Source organism: Clinocottus analis, unplaced genomic scaffold, assembly GCF_023055335.1.
Source record: "Clinocottus analis isolate CAN_PGR_092001 unplaced genomic scaffold, fCliAna1.0.p SCAF_6, whole genome shotgun sequence".
In the NCBI taxonomy this organism is placed as follows: Eukaryota; Metazoa; Chordata; class Actinopteri; order Perciformes; family Cottidae; genus Clinocottus; species Clinocottus analis.
The window spans coordinates 75001-95000 of NW_027176218.1; the positions used below are offsets into that span (position 1 = coordinate 75001).

Genomic DNA, 20000 nt, shown 5'->3' on the forward strand with positions numbered 1-20000 from the left:
ACACACAGACACACAGACACACACAGACACACACAGACACACAGACACACAAGGCACGTGGATGGAAGTCTCATATCTGGTGCTGTACATTGACGATGGACTCCTTGGTCTGCGCCATGTCCGTGATCACGCCGTCGGAGATGATGAGCAGGATGAAGTACTGGGAGCCGTCCGCCATCGCCGACGCATACCTGAGAGGGGGGGAGGGAGGGGAGGGAGGGAGGGGTTAAAGGAAGGGGGAGGGAGAGAGAGAGGTGAAAGGTCAAATGAGCACAATAAAAAAAGAGGGAGAGGCTCTTCTTTTAACATTTTATTCAAATTAAAAGGGATGTAACGTCTCTTTTCCGCTGACGTCTTCCCTCTTTATTCATTTCGAAAGATTCAACACATCCAGACCAGTTAAGCGTTGCCGTGTCGGAGAGCAACGCAACCTCGGAGAGCAACGCAACCTTTGAAACTCGTGTGATGTCTTCTGTCTTGATCTTCATCTACTTGTGAGCAGTGCTGCTGTAATCCTGTAATTTCCCCACTGAGGGAATAATAAAGGATTACTTTATCTTAATTTATCTCTTATAGTGATAATTCATACTTAAAGCATTAAGTACACAGCCACGTGTGTGTGTGTTTCATTCAAACAGGATGTATTGCCGTCTGAAACACGCTTCACACACACTGATCTACACGTTGTGATGGGGTCTATTTTAACTCACACTGACATGTCATGTTCAGATTTGATGTCAATCTAAAAAAAAGAAAGGAAAATCTCTGTGTTTTGTGAAGTCTTCTTCTTCTTCTTCTTCTTCTTCTTCTTCTTCTTCTTCTTCTTCTTCTTCTTCTTCTTCACGGGTTCCAGTCAGCGAGCGCTGAACAATGCGGCTATTCTCAGGCCGAGTGGGCGGACGGGAGGAGGAGAGCGAGTTTGAAGAAGCCGGAGATGAAAGGTGGGAAAGGAGCTCGTTACCGTCTGGAGACACGAGAGGAAACGTCAGCTGGAGGTCAGGAAAACACCCGAAAGCGTCGCTCCATGCGGAGGTTATCCGTGTGAATTGAGAAAGTGCGTCTGATAGACTTCTTTTCCCTGTTTGAGTCGTCATAAGAAGCCCAAATTAATTACAATACTTGTGTTTATTGTATGTATTTGTTCAGCAAAGTCTTGGGAAAAATTGTATCTCTGCAAAAAAAAAGTCACTTTTAAAGATATTTTGATGGTAACTATGAACATCCAGCATGATATGAGCCAGATTCCCCAAAAAAGCCTCCTGGAGCGTCAATAAGACACCTTTATGGAAAGATTAGGACCTAAAGAATCAGAACCTGCAACAAACATCACAATAAAACAAAGACTTAGTCTGTTAAGAAGGAGTTTCAGTCAAAAAACTGTCGATCAGTTCAAAAATGGAAAGAAATTACATATTTTAAGCCAAAAGATTGTCTGAATGGGGCATGCTGGGACTTAAAATTGGTTATTTGTGTTAAATATTTGAAAACAGTGGAAAAGCAGGCTTTTTTCTTCTGTTTTTTAATCTGTAAACTACACTTTGAGGCCCACGGGCCTCTTGTTAATGGACTTTTTTTAGGCGAGTGAAGCTCTGGTGTCCAGGATTCGTTTACTGTGGATGTGTGAAGCGGTGGGCGGTGAGACGTTTGCTGTTACTCGCAGCGCTTCCCTTCTGCCGGGGATTTGATGATTTTCTTTTCTCATTTCCTCGCTCGCCCCCTTAAGGCGGCCCATCAATCACCCCGCTCGCTGTGAGACACAGTTCTGGATCACACGCCGCCTCCGTTAACATTAACGGAGGATTCAAAAAAAAAAAAGAATGAAATGTGCATAATCGCCATTTCTACTGTCTGGAACAAACAAACCAACACACAAATCATCTCAATGCCTCAGGCTGCTTTTCTCAAATGTGTCGACAAACTTGAACTTTTCAACTAACTCGGTTCTGCGTTCTGGCGACTCTGATTCCCTCCTTGTTGCTAGGCAGGATTCAGGAGGAGCTGGCCAGCGACTCGCTGCTCAGCTCGCCTCTTTAGCAGCCAATCAGTGCTTCTTGAGTCCTTTTCAGAGATATTCACACATTTATTTTAATCCTCCCTCCCTTTGTGTCACAGATCGCTGTCCAGCAGCCCACACACACACACACACACACACACACACACTCAGAGGCCCTACCTGGCCACGTGGTTGATGACGGGGGAGAAGTGTGTCGGTCCGTAGAGACGCACAGACTTCAGACTCTGGTAATACGCCTCCATCACCCCCTCGATGCCGCTGCAGTACGGGTTCTGCGGGTTGCCGTTCTGCACAGAAACGACAACACAAACAAACACGTAAACAAGTGCAGGAGAGGATGTAGGAGATCTGAGGGTGTGGTGATTTCTTGGGATGCGATTGTGGTTTAAAGAAGAAGGCCGGCTAACCGAGAAGCCCCTCCTCATGGCTTTGTCCTGGCGGCAGCTGGTGTGCAACTAAGCTAGCAGAAGCCTGTTCAACATGAACGATGTGCGGCTTCCTGGTGAGCCGAGTCTCCTTCCTCGTGTCATAAAATACGTGGATTTAAGACGGCGAAATGCGACGACTCGTCACGTTTCTCGTATAATTAAAGAATGAAGCGTCCTTGGATGTTTTTTTTAGTTTCCCCATAATGTGGCATAAATTCATGTGTCGTGTTTGATGGCAGACGTGAGAGCTTGAAGATAAGGCGCTGACTCTGAACGGCTTATCTTTGTGTATTGATCCCTGTCGCCGTGGAATCGGTGACAACGTTGCCATCAAACTGTCTTTGCTGCGACGCAATTCTGCCGAGTCAGAAAGAGCCTTTGGTCTTTTATTAATATCGCTTTGTGCTTGTTTTACCTTCTGTGATGAGGCAAAAATAACGCTCCGGTTCTGTTGTTTGTGACTTTGATTGCTCTTTAACGTCACGTCTGGAACTCTAAAATAGCAAAAAGATATATAAAAGATTATTTATCCGTTTTTTATGGAAGACCACTTCCGCCACCAAAAAAAAAGAAGTCATTATTGTGAGATAAAAAGTCATAATTATGAGATAATAAAGTCAAAATTATGAGATAGTATAGTCCAAAAAATTGTCATAATTTCAACTTTTTGTCTCATAATTTCGACTTTATTATCTCAGTCTGAAGTCAAACTTATGAGATAATAAAGTTGAAATAATTATGACTTTTCATCTCATAAAGTCGAAATTATGAGATAAAAAGTCATAATTATTTAAACGTTATTATCTCATTATTATGACTTATAACTATGAGATAATAAATCAAAATTATGAGAAAGTCATAAATAGGGGATACAAAATTATAATTATGAGATAAAAATTAATAATTACATAATTATGAGATAATAAAGTAATTATTATGAGATAAACAAATATATTTATGAGATAAAAAGTAATAATTACATAATTATGAGATGAAAAGTCATAATTATTTCAACTTTATTATCTCATAATTATGACTTCAGACTATGAGATAATAAAGTCGAAATTATGAGACAAAAAGTTGAAATTATGAGATAAAAAGTCACAATTATTTTGACTATACTATCTCATAATTATGACTATACTATCTCATAATTATGACTTTTTATCTCATAACTATGACTTCTTTTTTATTTTGTGGCGGTAATGGGCTTCCATAGCTTTGATGAGGCCTTCAGCCTCTCGTCTTCTCCAGACGCCGCCAGCTAACGGTTCACAGGCGGCCATTGATTTCATGTCGGCCAGCTAATGTGTTGAAAGATGTGTTGAATACATTCGAGGGCATTTAGAATAACTTGCTTACGTCGCGTCTCTGCGGGGCCGACGGTACGCGCACTTTAACGCTGGAGTAAAAATTAAATTGAACATAAGTTTGTTTTGATATTCAGAGGCTGTTGCTGAAAGGAAGAATAATAATAACACAATCACCCTGAAGGAGGGGGAGGAAGAAGAAAAATAACATTTTTATATTTTATATCCCTTCATGGGAAAGAGAGGCTGGGATGGAATTACATTTTATTTAAAAAAAACATGTCTTGGCTGCAAATGGCAGAATAACAGGATTACATCGCATACGCAGAGACACCGAAATTGGCCACCCGAGGGCCAAAATATCAATAATACTCTGATACGATGAAAACATCTTCCCTGGTATAAGAGACACCGGAGGGTCGCAGGCCCTTAAGGACGTTAAATCCAATCTTACATCGAATATATTACGCGCACTTTGGGGAAATGTGGACAGTTAAATTCTCCTGCAGCAGCCTTTGGGTGGAGGAAACCCTGAGGCCAGTCTCTTTAACTCTGAGTGAGGAACACCAGCAGAGCATTGTGGGAACATCCGCCAAGGTGGGATGCACTTTGTTGTTAACGGAGGTCACAAGACGACGAAACGTCATCTACGCCGATGCATCTCAAGTCTATGGAAGCCCATCCCCGCCACAGAAAATATATATTGAAAGTCGTGCAAAAACATGGTGACAATGGATGATATGGTCCACGTTGAAACTTCAGAATTTACCATTTAAGACAAGCGAATGTATGGAAGCCCATTTCCGAAACAAAAAATAAAGTCATAATTATGAGATAATGAAGTCGAAATTATGAGATAGAAAGTCATTATTCTGAGATAAAAAGTTAAAATTATCATAATTATGACTTTTTATCTCATAATTATGACTTTTTATTTTTTTAAATTTTTTGTGGCGGAAATGGGCTTCTATACATTTCCTTGTTTTAAATGGTAAATTCGGCAGTTTCAACGTGGACCATATCATCCATATTTACCATGTTTTTGCGTATAAGTGAGTCATGACGTTTAATATCGGTCCAGTGTTTAAGGAGAGCACTTCCTGCTGCAACGTAATCGCCCAGAGAGACTCCTTCCACTAATGCACGTCCAATAAAAGCACTTGTTTTTTCTTCAAATGTTTAACTGATTGTCAATTCAAGCGTCTCACAACATTAGAGAAAGAACACGACAGAGAACTTTTTCTCCCCCGTGTCACATCGACGATCTCGAAATCAACTAAATATTCAGCCGTGACAGTGAAGATTGCGCTCTCGCTCAATACAATAAAATAATCCCCATTCGTCAATTAGACACAAAAACCTGTGAACAAAGCAACAAAGGAAAAGGAAAAGCAACAAAGTAGCCCTTCATGTTGAACTAAATGTGTTGCAGTGTTTTTGTGCCTTTCACGTCTTGTCGACCGGGTTTAAAATATCCAAAACTCTTACAGAAGCAAACAAATTCATTATTGAAGCCACCCGTATGTTTTGGGGCTTTTAATGCTCCCAGTATGAAACCATCTCACTCTGCCGGGTTGCCCATGAGCAGGAGCAGCGCTCGTGAGACTCTGAGCTGCAGCGTCGTCTTTCAGAGATGACTGAGCTGAATCTTTAATGCTCAGATTAATGCATCTGCACCGCGTCCACCGGGGAGGAGGTTACCCAACGCTGAGCAGCTGTAACGGCTGTGAACGCCTCTGGAGCAACATCTGGAAGAGACACTAGACCAGGGAGAGGATGATGATGATGGAGGACGAGGACGAGGAGGAGGAGGAGAAGGAGGAGGAGGAGGAGGAGGAGGAGGAGAAGAAGAAGGAGGAGAAGGAAGAGGAGGAGGAGCAAGAGGAGGAGGTAGAGGAGTGGTCAGGACGTCTAGAGCGCCAGAGCGCTTGACATTGGCACAGTGATGTGGACGGATGGATGGATGGATGGATGGATGGATGGATGGATGGATGGATGGATGGATGGATGGATGGATGGACGGACGGACGGATGGATGGATGGACAGATGGATAGATAGATGGATGGACGGATAGATGGATGTATGGTCAGATGGATGGACGGACAGATAGATAGATGGATGGATGGACAGATGGATAGATGGATGGACAGATAGATGGATGGACGGACAGATGGATGGATGGACGGATGGATGAACAAATAGATGGACGGATAGATAGATGTATGGTCAGATAGATGGATGGACGGACAGATAGATGGATGAACGGCTCGATAGACGGACGGGTGGATGGATGGATGGATGGACGGACAGATGGCTAAACGGATGCGTTTCCTGTCGTGGGTGGTGTGCGTCTTCCAGTGACGTCGCGTTCATCTCTGGGTGGAGGCTTCCAGACGTTCTTCCTCCTGGTGGTTTTGTCGGGTCACAGCGGTTATGTGCAACAAACCTGCAGGTACCTGCATGTTTCACGCAGCCGCAGGTGAACAGAGGTGAATGAATGAAAGAAGCGGTTTTCCTCACCAGGGCGAACTCGTGCGAGACTCGGCCGTCCGGCGGGAGCTTGGCGCCGAAGCCGAGCGCGGGAAACATCTTGTCGCTGTCGTAGTCCTGGATGATCTCCCCGACGGCCCGCAGCGCCATGGCGTAGTCGTTGAGGTGGTACGGGCTCATGTAGTGCAGCGAGGTGGGCTGCGACGGGTTGCCTGCGACGACAACACACACCCATTGGGCCGTGACTCATATCACAATCAAATGTTAGCGGCGTGGGTCCAAAAGAAGACTCCCAAGCGGGTTTTTTCTGCAGTTTCCTCGATGGCCTCGCCTGAGTTTACCCGTGTAGGTTCACGTTGGATGATTCTTCATATCATAAACAGTGAGGTGATGGAGTTTTTTGGTGATTGGAGTCTTTAAATGTCAAAGATTATCAACAACATTGATTTGATTGCATTAATGTTTTTTTGCCATCCCAGAATGCATTGTTTTATTCTGCAATGACAGTGAGATTAAAGTGGTTTTCATAGAAGTCAATGAGGCATTTTTTGGCCACCGAGGTTTCCAGAAGGAGAATTTGAAACTACATGAAAAACACTAATGCAATCAAATCAATGTTGATGATAATCTTTGACATTTCCAAGACTCTAATCACCACCAAAACCATCACCTTACTATTTATGATATGGAGAATAATCCAGCTTAAAAACCCATACGGGCAAACTGCAGACAAACCCGCTTGTGAGTCTTCCTTGCAGCCCACATGTAACCCTCGTGGGCCCCACATGGACACGCTGGCTGCAGAGTTTTAGTTACACAAACCAAGACACAACTGCACTGGAGGCAGAAATAATTGGTGTCCTGAAACCACACAGTGTGAAGACGAGGAGTTCATTCTGCACCGTAAACACACACTGCACTAATAAGACGATGAGCAACAGGGACTTCTATCCCGCCGCCATTAATGAAGCCGGTCATCATCACTGTGACACTGAAACTACTTCTTGTCCGTGAGCAGAAGAAGCTGGTGAAAAATGGTTAAAATAGATTTTGTCCCTCTGACAATAAATCCAATACCTGTAAGCACGATGTCATGACAGGATAAAGCGTCTGCAGCATTCAGCAGCAAAGACAATAGTTCCTTCTGAAGACCAAAATAGTTTGAAGCTTCATTCTTATCGTTTTAAAAGCCTCACGGACTTTGTTCTCTTCTTTTTGCACGTCTATTCGTTCTGTTTGAACTCAGCGTTTCTGCACAGTTGGCAGATAAAGATCTACAATGTTGGAGCCATATATTTGAGTATAAATCATGTCATATCATTTATCTCTATATTCTAAAGACGTTGCTTTGCCATATGAATGGATCTTACATTTGAAATAAGGCCTTTTCTTGTGAATTATTGACACTAGTTTGATGAGGATCAGCGTGTGTCACAGGAAGGGGGCGGGGCCGAATATCAGGTTCACGTTAGAAACTCAAGTGAGACTTATGATTTTGTTTTGTTCCATTCAAGAGAAATAAATCGACAATTATGGAAACGCAATCAACGTCTCCAGAGTTATTATTGGACCTTGAGCGTCTTGTAATGTGGCACAGAATATGACAAGAGGCCAGGAACAGGCCACCACGACGCCAGCGTCATTTATATTATACTATTTGCAGAATTAAGATGCCAGTGGTGACCACACAACATTACACGTGGTCACATAACATTACACATGGTCACATGACCATAACGTGACATTACACAGGGTCACGTGATGGTCACATAACATTACACATGGTCACATGACCATTAAGTGACACTAAACATGGTCATGTGACATTACACATGGTCACATGACCACATTAATCCTGTGTTTACGGCGATGATGTCGTACAAAGACAGACATTGAACTCTAAAACAAGCACGCTGTTCATCGTGATGCTAAACGTGTTGCTACTGAAACAACAACACGGCTCGGTGGCACACAGGAATACGATGCGTCATGTTCAAGTTACAAAGATAATATTTATTATAGGATATCAATTCTTTGTGCGTGTTCTTTTTCTGCAATGAGGAAAACAAAGATTATTGCAGGCTTTGTTCTTTAATATGAACATGAAACAACGCGTCGGGCTCGCTGGATGCAGTTATTATGAACGAAAGAACAAAGTTGCTTTCTTCTAACGACGGATTAGTGGTGTTTTGATGTTTTTGCATATTGCAAAACAACAAAAAAAACAGAACTAATATCCCCGTTATTATTATTATTCTAAAGGATGCGCAAAACGGGTTTGATGGCAGTAAAAAAAAGAAGAGCCATTTCTCTCCTGTGACATAATAACCTAAATTGCATTACCTTTATTAACTTACTACGTTATCTCTCAGGACAATGAGAACATCCCTCAGCAGCGACGACGTCTCCGAGTCGCTCGCTTTTGTTTGTTTGTCATTAAATTGTTGTCGGTGACGAATGCGCAGCAGTTTAGCTGGAGGGGCGTCATGAAGCAGAATGGAAATGTGATGGAGGAACCTGTGGGCGTGATGAGCTAAACGAGGAGCAAAACGCACCAAGAAGACTTCAAACCTCCTCAGAAGTTGCAAGTAACTTTATTTCTTTGGGTCTCCGACTGAGTTAAAGGGCTCGCAGGGGGAGGAGTCAATGAAAAGTGACCGATAAGGAATCGCTAAAGAGTTCACATCAAATAAAGTGCTCTAACCGCCAAAGTACACGGAAGGGAGTTTCATTGATAACAGCAAGAAGGAAAAGAAGCTTTTAAACACTTACCGTTTGATGCCGTGAAATCAATTGCCACCGTGAAGTTAATCTGAGTCCTACAAGAGGAGGAAACGTGGAACCATCAATCACGCTAGATTACACCGCCGCGTGTTGCAAAGGCACGCGGCGACGGCAATTAAGTGGCGGGTTTATCGGCAGCTGTCACTCTTGATATCGAAAGATGAGATTAAATAAATAATAACTATACGCGGAGAGTAAAGTCTGCTAGTCTGGATTGTCATGAAGGAGCGCGATGCCGGTGCTTTAATCTCAGCAGGATGTGAACTCACCCGCCTCGGATGTAATCCAGGAAGGAGAGCTCAGTGTCCACGAGGCAGGACAGCAGGGTGACCTGCAGGAGAGAGAGAGAGAGAGAGACAGAGAGAGACAGAGAGAGAGAAAGAGAGAGAGAGAGAGAGAGAGAGAGAGAGAGAGAGAGAGAGAGAGAGAGAGAGAGAGAGAGAGACAGAGAGAGACAGAGAGAGAGAGAGAGGGAGAGAGAGAGAGAGAGAGAGAGAGAGAGAGAGAGAGAGAGAGAGACAGAGAGAGACAGAGAGAGAGAGAGAGAAAGAGAGAGGGAGAGAGAGAGAGAGAGAGAGAGAGAGAGAGAGAGAGAGAGAGAGAGACATCGTGTGTTCACTACAGATTTTAAGCGGCGGTCATCATTTTTGACTTTTCAACACGCGGTTCTCCGTCTCGTTCTTTGTTCTTTGTTCTCAATCTTTCCGTCACTTCAAAGTTAAGATGAGATAATCCTTTGAGCCCCACAGTGGGGAAATTACAGGATTACAGCAGCAGACAGGTGAAGTGCAGACTAGACACAAGTAATGTAAATATTAATAAACCTGTGTGAGATTCTCAGTGTTGCATCGTAAGGATTAAAGACCACGAGGCGTAAAGGTGTGAGTAAAGCGAAATAGCTCCTTTGATAGATGTTTTTAAAACCATAAGTCCTCATGTAAATCATATTAAATAGTAATCTGGAGCGGTCGACTCACCGTTCCTGAGTTTTGGTACTTTTTCTTCTTCTTTCCTTTTTTCTTTGGATTTAGGACCTGTGGAGCAAACCCAAGCTTTTAGTCCACGCTGTAGTTTCTGAGTGATATACGATAAACTATATTCAACTTCAGTGCTCACAGGAAGTGATTTTATGAGCCACCGCTGCCAAAAGAAGACAGAATAAATATATGAGAAGCTCGGTGAACATCCCTAGTTTTCCTCCAACATGTTAAGAGTCTCATGGATGGTAGCATCGTCTGTTCTTCGGGCTGCAGCATTTTATCATCACGACTATAGGGACATACTTTTATTGCATTTTCACGTTCAGCTTTAGCTGCTAGCGTGGGCAGTCGCTAACCTGTGATTGACAGGTCGTTATCACGGCGCTGTCGGGTCAGGGAGGTGTCTGCCTCTTCTTCCTACGACTTTAACCCTTTCTTGGTGTTGTTTTGGTTTGTGAAAGTTAATGTGTGTTACTTTACAACACGCTGCATTAGCGTTAGCAGGACTGTGATGACTCCACTTCCTGTGTTAATGCCTGTGTGCGGCCTGTGGTAGCGGTCGCCCCCTTTAAACACTGCAGCAGCTCCATTGAAGCAATGCTAACATCTGTTGAGCTAACACGTCAACAGTTAGCTTGCACAGTTAGCGTGTTACACCGGCGAGGGGATGAAGAGACATGTGAAGACAAGACATCTTTTTTTTTTAGGTCACAATTTTTTTTTTGCGAGTCATAATTTTTTTGGTCAAATTGGTTTTTTTTTTGGGTCATAATTGTTTTTGGGTCACAATTTTTTTTGGGGGTCAATTTTTTTTTATCATAATTTTTTTGGTCAATTTTTTTGTCAAATTTGTTTTTGATCATAATTTTTTTTGGGTCATAATGTTTTTGGGCAATTTTTTTTTTTTCGGGTCATAATTTTTTGGGTCAAATTGTTTTTTTTGGTCATAATTGTTTTTGGGTCCCAATTTTTTTTCGTCAATTTTTTTGGGGGGTCAATTTTTTTTGTCATAATTTGTTTGCCTTTTTTTGGGGTAAATTTTTTTTTGTCCAATTTTTTTTTTATCATCATTTTTTTTATAATGACTTTTTTTGGGTCATTGTTTTTTTCGTCACATTTTTTTTTGGGTCACAATTTTTTTTTGTCATATTTGTTTTTTTGGGGTCAAAATTTGCTATGGGTTTAAAATGCTGCTGTTGTCCTAATTTTATTTGATTTTTTTGTCATAATGTTTTTTTTTCTTTGCTCATAATTTTTGGCAGGATTGGGCCAATGCTTTGGCATAAATTTGCAGTGACCACAGCAAACCTAGCCGAGGTGACTCCACTCGTGACTCCTCAGACCGTGAAGCTCGACGGCCCAGAAAACACTTCATGGAAATTAAACAAAATGACAGGTTGAGGGTCGCGGCGCGGCTGAAGGAGGCTGGACCAAAGCCAGCTCAATCCAAAAGGGCAGAGCGAGTCCGGCGATGCCGACTTCCACGTGTTGCGTCACGCGGCGCTCCTGCCGCCTCCTGCGCCTCCTGCCGCCTCCTGCCGCCTCCTGCCGCCTCCTGCAGAGTCCGTGATTCAGGTTGTGCTTCATAAGCGCCTCCGCTGAGTCTTGACCTTCAGTGATTAAGGTTTGCTCGGCTGTGTGGCAGCGACACGGAGCAGGTCAACGAGCTTTTAGGAGAAGACGCAGAGGAAAAGCGCCGCCGGCGTGTATATGTTCAACTCCAGGGCTGCGTCATGTGACTAATCACCAGAGTCAACGTATAACTGCTGATGTATCACTCACACTGAGACCTGAACGCAGACCCAGACCAGGTCTTTAAAGTTTAACCCGGTGAAAACTGTGGAACCAACGTTGTCTCCAGACCTCCTTTTCCCTGTTTGAGACGTCATAGGAACCCCAAATTAATGCCAATACTTGTGTTTATTGTATGTATTTGTTCAGCAAAGTCTTGGGAAATTTTGATCATAACTATGAGCATCCAGCATGATATGAGCCAGACTCCCCAAAAAGCCTCCTGGAGCGTCAATAAGACACCTTTATGGAAAGATTAGGACCTAAAGAATCAGAATCTGCAACAATAATCACAATAAAACAAAGTCTTGGTCTGTTAGGAAGGAGTTCAGTCAAAAAACGGTTCAAAAATGGGAAAAAAATTATGTATTTTAAGTCAAAAGATTGTCTGGGTGGGGCATGCTGGGTATTAAAATAGGAGCGGGAGGATTTTCGCACACCGTTTCCAAAAGGTTAAGCCTTATCTTCAGACTGTCTGTCTTGTATCTAAAGGAAGACATTTGTTCTCACTTTGCTCCTTTCATTCTTCACCGGTGCATTTTTATTGCTTCTTCCCGCTCAAATCGGGCTAATCAGGGATCTGCTCGTGTTGCTCGGTCGCTCACCTCAATAAAGAAAAAAAATTGTCTTTCATCCCTGGAGTTGAGCTCTCCTTAATAAGCCGCCGCTGGAAACACTCGACACGGAGCCCGAGCTCAGCGCTCGGCCTGCAGGACGCAGAGACTCCGACACTCGCAGCGGCTTGAAGCTTCTTCAGACTTTCATTATGCGGAGCGACAGGTTTGGGAGGTGAGACCGTGCCGTCTGGTCCTCTGGTGTTTTCCCCTCAGCGCCGGCTGCCGAGCCAACGGCTGAGTCTCTACTGGAGGCCAGCCGGATACTTTATATGCGGATTTATGATTCTCATTAAAAAGTTTTGATGAACAAATTTTGCAATTTGCTGCGCGTGCACATTTTAGGGCGACCAGCCTCGGTTACAAAACAGAGGGAGGAACGATGACAACGATGATCTGTGTGTGTCCGTGCGGCCCCGACACACACTCTAAATGAACGTGTGTGTGTGTGTGTGTGTGTGTGTGTGTGAAAGCGCCGCGATGACGAGACACAGGGGACTTCCTCATGTGAGAGGTGCATTAAAAAGTCTGCATTAAAAAGTCTTCTGAAAGCGCAGCGTTTTCCACGTATACATGTTGTTTACGAGTGTATGGGCTCAATGAATGAAGGAAAGAATTATGCTTATTAAAAGTACATTTCTCAAATCTTTGTGGTGTCAATAAAAGAATAATAAATCAAGTCTAATGATCCTTCATGACAAATGTTTGAAACTGAGCCGTAGCTAGCAGCTAGCGGCGCTAACAACGGCAGAGGACAAAAAAACCTCAAAAGCATGGAAGTGTGTGTTTGTGTGTGTGTGCCCATGTGTGTAAGTGTGTGTGTCTGTGTGTGTGTGTGTGTGTGTGTGTGTGTGTGTGTGTGAGAGAGAGAAGAGCATCACCTCATAGATGTGGAACTGTGATTGGCTTCTGGACATTTCTCTGTAGCTGGTGCTGAAGTCGCCAATAAAGTCATGACTGTAAAAAAACACAAAACACACACACACACACACACACACAGACACACACACAGTCAAAACCCTACACGTTCTGCCTCACGAGAGGATCCTGTGTGAACGTACAGGAGGAAGCGGCGTCACCAACGCGCTCCCTGGATATCGCAGGCGTGGGCGCAGCAACCAAATTTCATAATTTCATGGAAGATAATCAGCGCGGTCAGAATCAGAGGGTCAGAAATTTGTTCCAAACGCCTCTTGAAGCGCCAAGAAACCGCCTGCGAAACCAAACTAAAGGAGGAGGGAAGTGCGCGGCGAGGACCGGCGAGCTCCAGGAGACGAACACGGCCTCTTCTCCCTCTGAGCGCGTCGGCGACGCTCCGCCAAGAGACCGTTCAAGCGGTATTAATAGTTAATTCATATTTTAGAGCAGCGGGGGAGCGTTGTCACAGGAAACGAGCTCTGGAGAGATCGCGTAAGGACGAACACTTTGGGGAGCGATCCGTCACTTTAATCCCAAACGCAGATTCCTCACTTTGAGCGCTCGCTTCTTGTGTTTTTACAAGACGGAGCCTCGGTAATACCGTGCAGAGGAAGCGGCCTAGCGTAGCGGACGCTAAGGTTAACGAGAGCAGAAAGAGCGTCGATCCCTCTTACCCGCCGTCTCTGTCCCAGTCGTACACCTCCACCTTGATGCTCCTGTAAGGGAAGAGGAGAATCCCATTAAAAAACTCATTAGCGCCGCTGATTTACAGCCTTTCTGCTTGAAACGAGCTGGTAGCTGGACTGTGGGAGGCTTAAGGACGAGGACACGCCCACGCAGCGGCCCAGAGGAGAGTTATCCCCCGGTGGAGCTCGAGCAAATAAGAAAAAGAATTAGAAAAAGATAAACCAACGAGGCGGCCGAGTCCAACTCTAAATCTGATTTAATGGGGAATTATGACGGCGTTCAGGCAAAGATATCGATGGGAAATATTCTGTGTTCATGAGCCGCAAGTGTTCCTGTCTTTCACAGAGATGAAGCCGGGGGTTGTGTTTAAAACGGCGTCCATGTTGGTTTTTTGTTAAAATGCGCCGTGAGTCCAGTTGAGATCTATAACGAGCTGTAATCTCAAGGTTCTGCTTCCTCAACTGGAGAGAGAGAGAGAGAGAGAGAGAGAGAGAGAGAGAGAGAGAGATGGATGGATAAAGAGATGGATGGATGGATAGAGAGATAGTAAAGTAGGTTGGTAGATCTCTCAGTGTGCATACAGGAAGTACTGTAACTTTTCTCCTGCTGGATTGAAGCTCCAGTGTGTACTCAGCGTGTACTCAGCGTGTACTCAGCGTGTACTCAGTGTACTCTATGTAAAGGCGTCAGTTCTTGTTAGTGTAACATTTTAAAAACGTTGCGTAGCTGAAGTAAGGAAACCCTTTCAGCAGCGTACTCGTGCTCTCAGGAGAGGGAAGCTCGGGCTGCAACACGCTGCAACACATTTCTCCAGAATAAGGAGATAGAAGAAGTTTCCCAGCATTCCTGTGGTCTATGTGAAGCAGGTGAAGTCGTAGTTAACTGGGGGTCCAGTCTGGCCGACTGTACCTGTCGTAGTCTCCGTTGCACAGCGCCCTGACGGGGATCTTGAAGGCCTGCCACACCGGGTCCAGAGTGTTCTTCACCACCTCCGTCTTGTGGCTGATGGTGAACCTGAGAGGGAGACGCACACGGCGTGAACACAGGACACGCCCACCTTCACGTTCCCTCCATTTATCATCATTTACTTAAAGGCACCTTTTTAAAAAGGCACTTGCATGTGAAACACTCATGTGTTGTATGTCTACATGTGCAGAACAGTCTCAGCTCTCTGAATAACGAGGCACCATTGACCTAAGACACAAGTGTAAAGAGATAATATGACTGAAAATGTAAGCTTGACTTTGTAAATTCTTCATGTCTCTTGTGAAAACATAACTTTACTCACGTGGTTAAACAGTTTTAGTGCCTGGAATTAGCTTACGAAAGGTTTTAGCGTCACAAAAACAGTGGAATATATGAATAAAATAGTAGATACATGGAGATAAATGTCTAATACCACATTTTGTATCGCATCATTGACCAAAGGCACAAGTGTAAAGAGATAATATGACTGAAAATTGAAGCTGGATTTTGGTAATTCTTCATTTCTCTTGTTAAAACATAACTTTACTCATGTGGACGAACTGTTCTGGTGCTTTGAGTTAGTTAAGCAAAGGTCTTAGCTTCACAAAATATGAATAAAATGGTAGATAAATGTGAATCAATGTCTAATACCAAATTGTCCTAAGGCAAAAGTGTAAAGTGATAATATGATCCAAAAAACTGAAAAACTTGATTTTTGAAATTCTTCACATCTCTTGTTAAAACATAACTTCACTCATGTGGACGAACTGTTCTGGTGCTTTGAATTGCTTCACCAGAGCTCTTAGGTTCACACAAGCGTTGGAATATATGAATAAAATGTAATATACATGTAAAAAAACACATGTTGTCCTATTGTTTGTTGAGTAGAAGTGTTTGTGTGACATGTGACTTCAGATCAGGGTTGTGTGTGCATATGAAACAAGAACATTGTTGTTTTCCAACACGAAGGAGACGAACAGAGCAGACGTGCACGCAGTAGCGCACAAAAACTACACAACCCCCGTGTGCATCCGTCTCTCTGTTAGCGATGAAATAGCAGCTTCCTGTTCGACACCTCGCCGGCTCTTTGTGCTGCTGCTGCGCCCGGCGGCTGAACATTTAGGCTGCATCAGTAAATACAGCTGCACACACACACAGAGAGAGAGAGAGAGAGAGAGAGAGAGAGAGAGAGAGAGAGAGAGAGAGAGAGAGAGAGAGAGAGAGAGAGAGAGAGAGAGAGAGAGAGAGAGATTGTGTGTCTGCACCAAGACGCCGAAGTGGACTTGAATAAAAGCGTCTGCGGGGCAGAGAGAGAGCGCGACCTCCGCCACACTTCTTCCACTTAACTCCATCTCATCCCTCCTCTCCGGTCTTTATTCCTCTTTGTCAACCCCGTCCCTTCGTCTCTCTTCCCTCTTCCCTCTTCCCTCTTCCCTCTTCCCTCTTCCCTCATCCCTCTTCCCTCATCCCTCGCTCCGCTGCTTCGTCCCGCTAACGTCCGGACGGCCGAAGAGAGTTACGTAACGTCACATAGGCAGTTTAGACCGTATATGTGTGTGTATATATATTTATATATACGCGCTGTGTGGGGAGCTTTTTAGAGCGTGATGAATCACACTCAGAGTCTTTATACGCATTTCAGGCATGTTTACTTGTTGTGTAGTAGTGTGTGTGTGTGTGTGTGTGTGTGTGTGTGTGTGTCCACAACTACCACGGGTGCTCGTCAACTCACGATCCGTCTTCGTTGCTGCGATAGAAGACGAGGAAAGGATCCGATTTCCCGAAGAAATCCTTCTTGTCCAGCTTGTTGCCGCAAAACTGCAACATGACGGACTCCTGGAGGCGAGGAAGACACACACACACACACACACACACACACACACACACACACACACACACACACACACACACACACACACACACATCACAAGTCACATTAGATTCTGTTGTTCATCAGCTGTTTGTCAGTTCAGTGTTGGATTTTTGGGGAATAATTCGGAATTTTTGTATTATCACTTAATTGTATAAATGGCCCAATATTTCAATATGACAGTACATAAAAGATAAGATAAGATAAAATAATCCTTTATTGATTCCTCGGAGTGGAAATCACAGGATTACAGCAGTAAATAAAGATCAAAAAATAAAGTTATATAAATAATCAGTAGAACGGTAACAAACTAAATTAAAAACAACAGTAAAAAGAATATTAAATATACAGATGGAATAAAAAACGGTATAAAAGTACTTAAACGCACTTAAACGTAGTAGATCGAAGTATTTGTACACATTTATGTGTTTTGAGTGAGTTCAGGCTTCATGTTTCCCCTCAGACGTTTCTGATATGAAGATCATGGTTAAATCATCTTAAATGTTGAATTAATGACCAGCAGGTCGTGAGCTCTGTTTGTTCCAAACTCTGTTTGTTTCTCTGTGTTCTAGCTTTTTTATTTTTTTAATGGAGCTCATCTCTTGTTTTTCACCGGCTCGACGGCGAGATGACCACAAGAAAAAAAGAGAGAGAAACGTAATCAACTTGGCTGATTGCTGCAATGCATTCTGGGATGTCGTGTGTGTTTCCGGGAGAGAGACAGGGTCTCTATGGGGGGGGGTCTCTCTCTCATCGTTGTTTGCTTGCAGCTCTTTCATTTGACGGCGGTGCAACAAAACGACGTCGCTCACCGTTTGATGTTTTTTCACCCGAGACAATAAATAAATAAATTAATACATCAGGTCTCTCGCTTCATTAGCGATGCGGCCGCCTGGTGAAGTGTTGCAGCGACAGGTGGCAGAAAACACCACCGAGCACCGAGCGAGAGGCCAAATCCCCTTCCTACCTTCCCTACTTCCCTACTTCCTGTTCCCTTGCTGGGACCACACCCATCTTCACCTTTAACCCGTTAAACTGTGGAACCAATTCTGTCTCCAGACCTCTTTTTCCCTGTTTGAGTCATTATAAGAACCCCAAATTAATTCCAATACTTGTGTTTATTGTATGTATTTGTTTTCAGCAAAGTCTTGGGAAAAAAAATGTATATCTGCAAAAAAATCACTTTTAAAAAGATATTTTCATCATAACTATGAACATCCAGCATGATCTGAGCCAGATTCCTCAAAAAAAGCCTCCTGGAGCGTCAATAAGACACCTTTATGGAAAGATTAGGACCTAAAGAATCAGAACCTGCAACAAAAATCACAATAAAACAAAGTCTTGGTCTGTTAGGAAGAAGTTTCAGTCAAGAAACTGTGTCGTTTGGTTCAAAAATGGAAAAAATATTACGTATTTTAAGTCAAAAGATTGTCTGGATGGGGCATGTTGGGTATTTTTAGGAAGTAATGTCTTTGGTGCATTTTTGGAGCAACACAGTATCAGTGCTAAGAGTGTTGACATGTCTAACACTGTGTTCATGTAGACACTCAGCTGCCAGTTTATTAGGTACACCTGCAGGAAGCAAAGCGTCTCATTCAACGTTCAGAAGAGGAAAAGTGTCTGAAGGTTTCCTTGATGGAGCAGCAGACTCTCACCCGGCAGTTGCTCAGTTCTTCTGCTCTCACGATGACGGTGCCACATTTCTTCCCCGGGATCCCACTGGAAGAAGAGCAGAGGAAAAAATAAATAAACAACAACAACATGTTCCCTCGACATCCGAGGAGCCGAAGGCCTCGAACAAGGAAGTCTCAGAGGAGATCTATGGGAGCGCTTCAGAGTTCAGGAGACGCAGCGTCTGAGGAAACGATGCCGACTTACAGTGAGGTTCTAACTTCTCCTGTTTCTTCCATCCTCTGTTCGTGTCAATCTAAGAACACCGCCATGTGCATGTCGAGGGTTAACGCATTGAAAGCTCGTCAAAAGTGCGTCAAAAGTACGTTAAAAGCTTGTTAAAAGCACGTTAAAAGCTTGTTAAAAGCACGTTAAAAGCTTGTTAAAAGTGTGTTAAAAGCTTGTTAAAAGCGTGTTAAAAGCTTGTTAAAAGTGTGTTAAAAGCTTGTTAAAAGTGTGTTAAAAGCTTGTTAAAAGTGTGTTAAAAGCTTGTTAAAAGCTTTTTAAAAGCACATTAAAAGTACGTTAAAGGCACGTTTAAAGTATGTTAAAGCGGCAATCCTTTAACGGTGTTAATTATTTCATCATGCGTTCAGTGCACTTGTTTAACCAACTTTTCTCACTGAGGAAGAAATACTGAACTGAAAACATGAAAAGCACTTATTGCTTTTGTATGAAGTGAATCAACTGCTGGTCTTTAACATCTTTAAGGTACAACAGACTAAACATGAACCAAAGAAGGAGTGGTTTGTCCCTCACAGGGACCCTTACTACTGAACATGGACCAAAGAAGGAGTGGTTTGTCCCTCACAGGGACCCTTACTACTGAACATGGACCAAAGAAGGAGTGGTTTGTCCCTCACAGGGACCCTTACTACTGAACATGGACCAAAGAAGGAGTGGTTTGTCCCTCACAGGGACCCTTACTACTGAACATGGACCAAAGAAGGAGTGGTTTGTCCCTCACAGGGACCCTTACTACTGAACATGGACCAAAGAAGGAGTGGTTTGTCCCTCACAGGGACCCTTACTACTGAACATGGACAAACAAGGTCAAAGCGCTAACGCAGAGGCGCTAACAGATCAATCCCGATGAATATTGAGCCTGAGCTTTAACGCCGTGTTGCTGCGCTGACGGAGGTCTGATGTTCTCACTGCACACTCATAAATAACCTCTCTCTCTCTCTCTCTCTCTCGCTCTCTCTCTCTCTCTCTCTCTCTCTCTCTCTCTCTCTCTCCCTCTCTCCCTCTCTCTCTCTCTCTCTCTCTCTCTCCCTCTTTCTCTCTCTCTCTCTCTTAAACGTTCACAGCTGAAGAAAAGAAAACACTCACAGTTCTACAAATACTTCAATAAGAACTTAAATAAATATAAAGCCTTCTTCCGCTCAGCGGTGTTTGTTTGCTTTGATTGTTCAGAGTGAATATTCATGTGTGCAGAATGGGACACTTTAAAAAAGGAAGAAAGAAGAACGTGGT

The 20000-nt window shown here is 43.5% G+C and overlaps 1 protein-coding gene across 4 annotated transcripts in view; it reads right to left on the reverse strand.

Moving 5' to 3' along the window:
- LOC137803624 (copine-8-like) overlaps positions 1 to 20000 on the reverse strand; it is a 65528-nt gene that overhangs the window by 8691 nt on the left and 36837 nt on the right. For all 4 annotated transcript variants that reach the window (XM_068602272.1, XM_068602269.1, XM_068602270.1 and 1 more), the window contains exons 8-18: positions 18509 to 18572; positions 16716 to 16819; positions 14927 to 15031; positions 14005 to 14046; positions 13294 to 13369; positions 10005 to 10061; positions 9297 to 9358; positions 9016 to 9062; positions 6274 to 6455; positions 2174 to 2301; positions 89 to 191 (exon numbers count right to left, since the gene is read on the reverse strand). In XM_068602272.1, coding sequence (XP_068458373.1) covers positions 89 to 191; positions 2174 to 2301; positions 6274 to 6455; positions 9016 to 9062; positions 9297 to 9358; positions 10005 to 10061; positions 13294 to 13369; positions 14005 to 14046; positions 14927 to 15031; positions 16716 to 16819; positions 18509 to 18572 — 970 coding nt within the window. The remainder of the gene's footprint in view (positions 1 to 88; positions 192 to 2173; positions 2302 to 6273; positions 6456 to 9015; positions 9063 to 9296; positions 9359 to 10004; positions 10062 to 13293; positions 13370 to 14004; positions 14047 to 14926; positions 15032 to 16715; positions 16820 to 18508; positions 18573 to 20000) is intronic.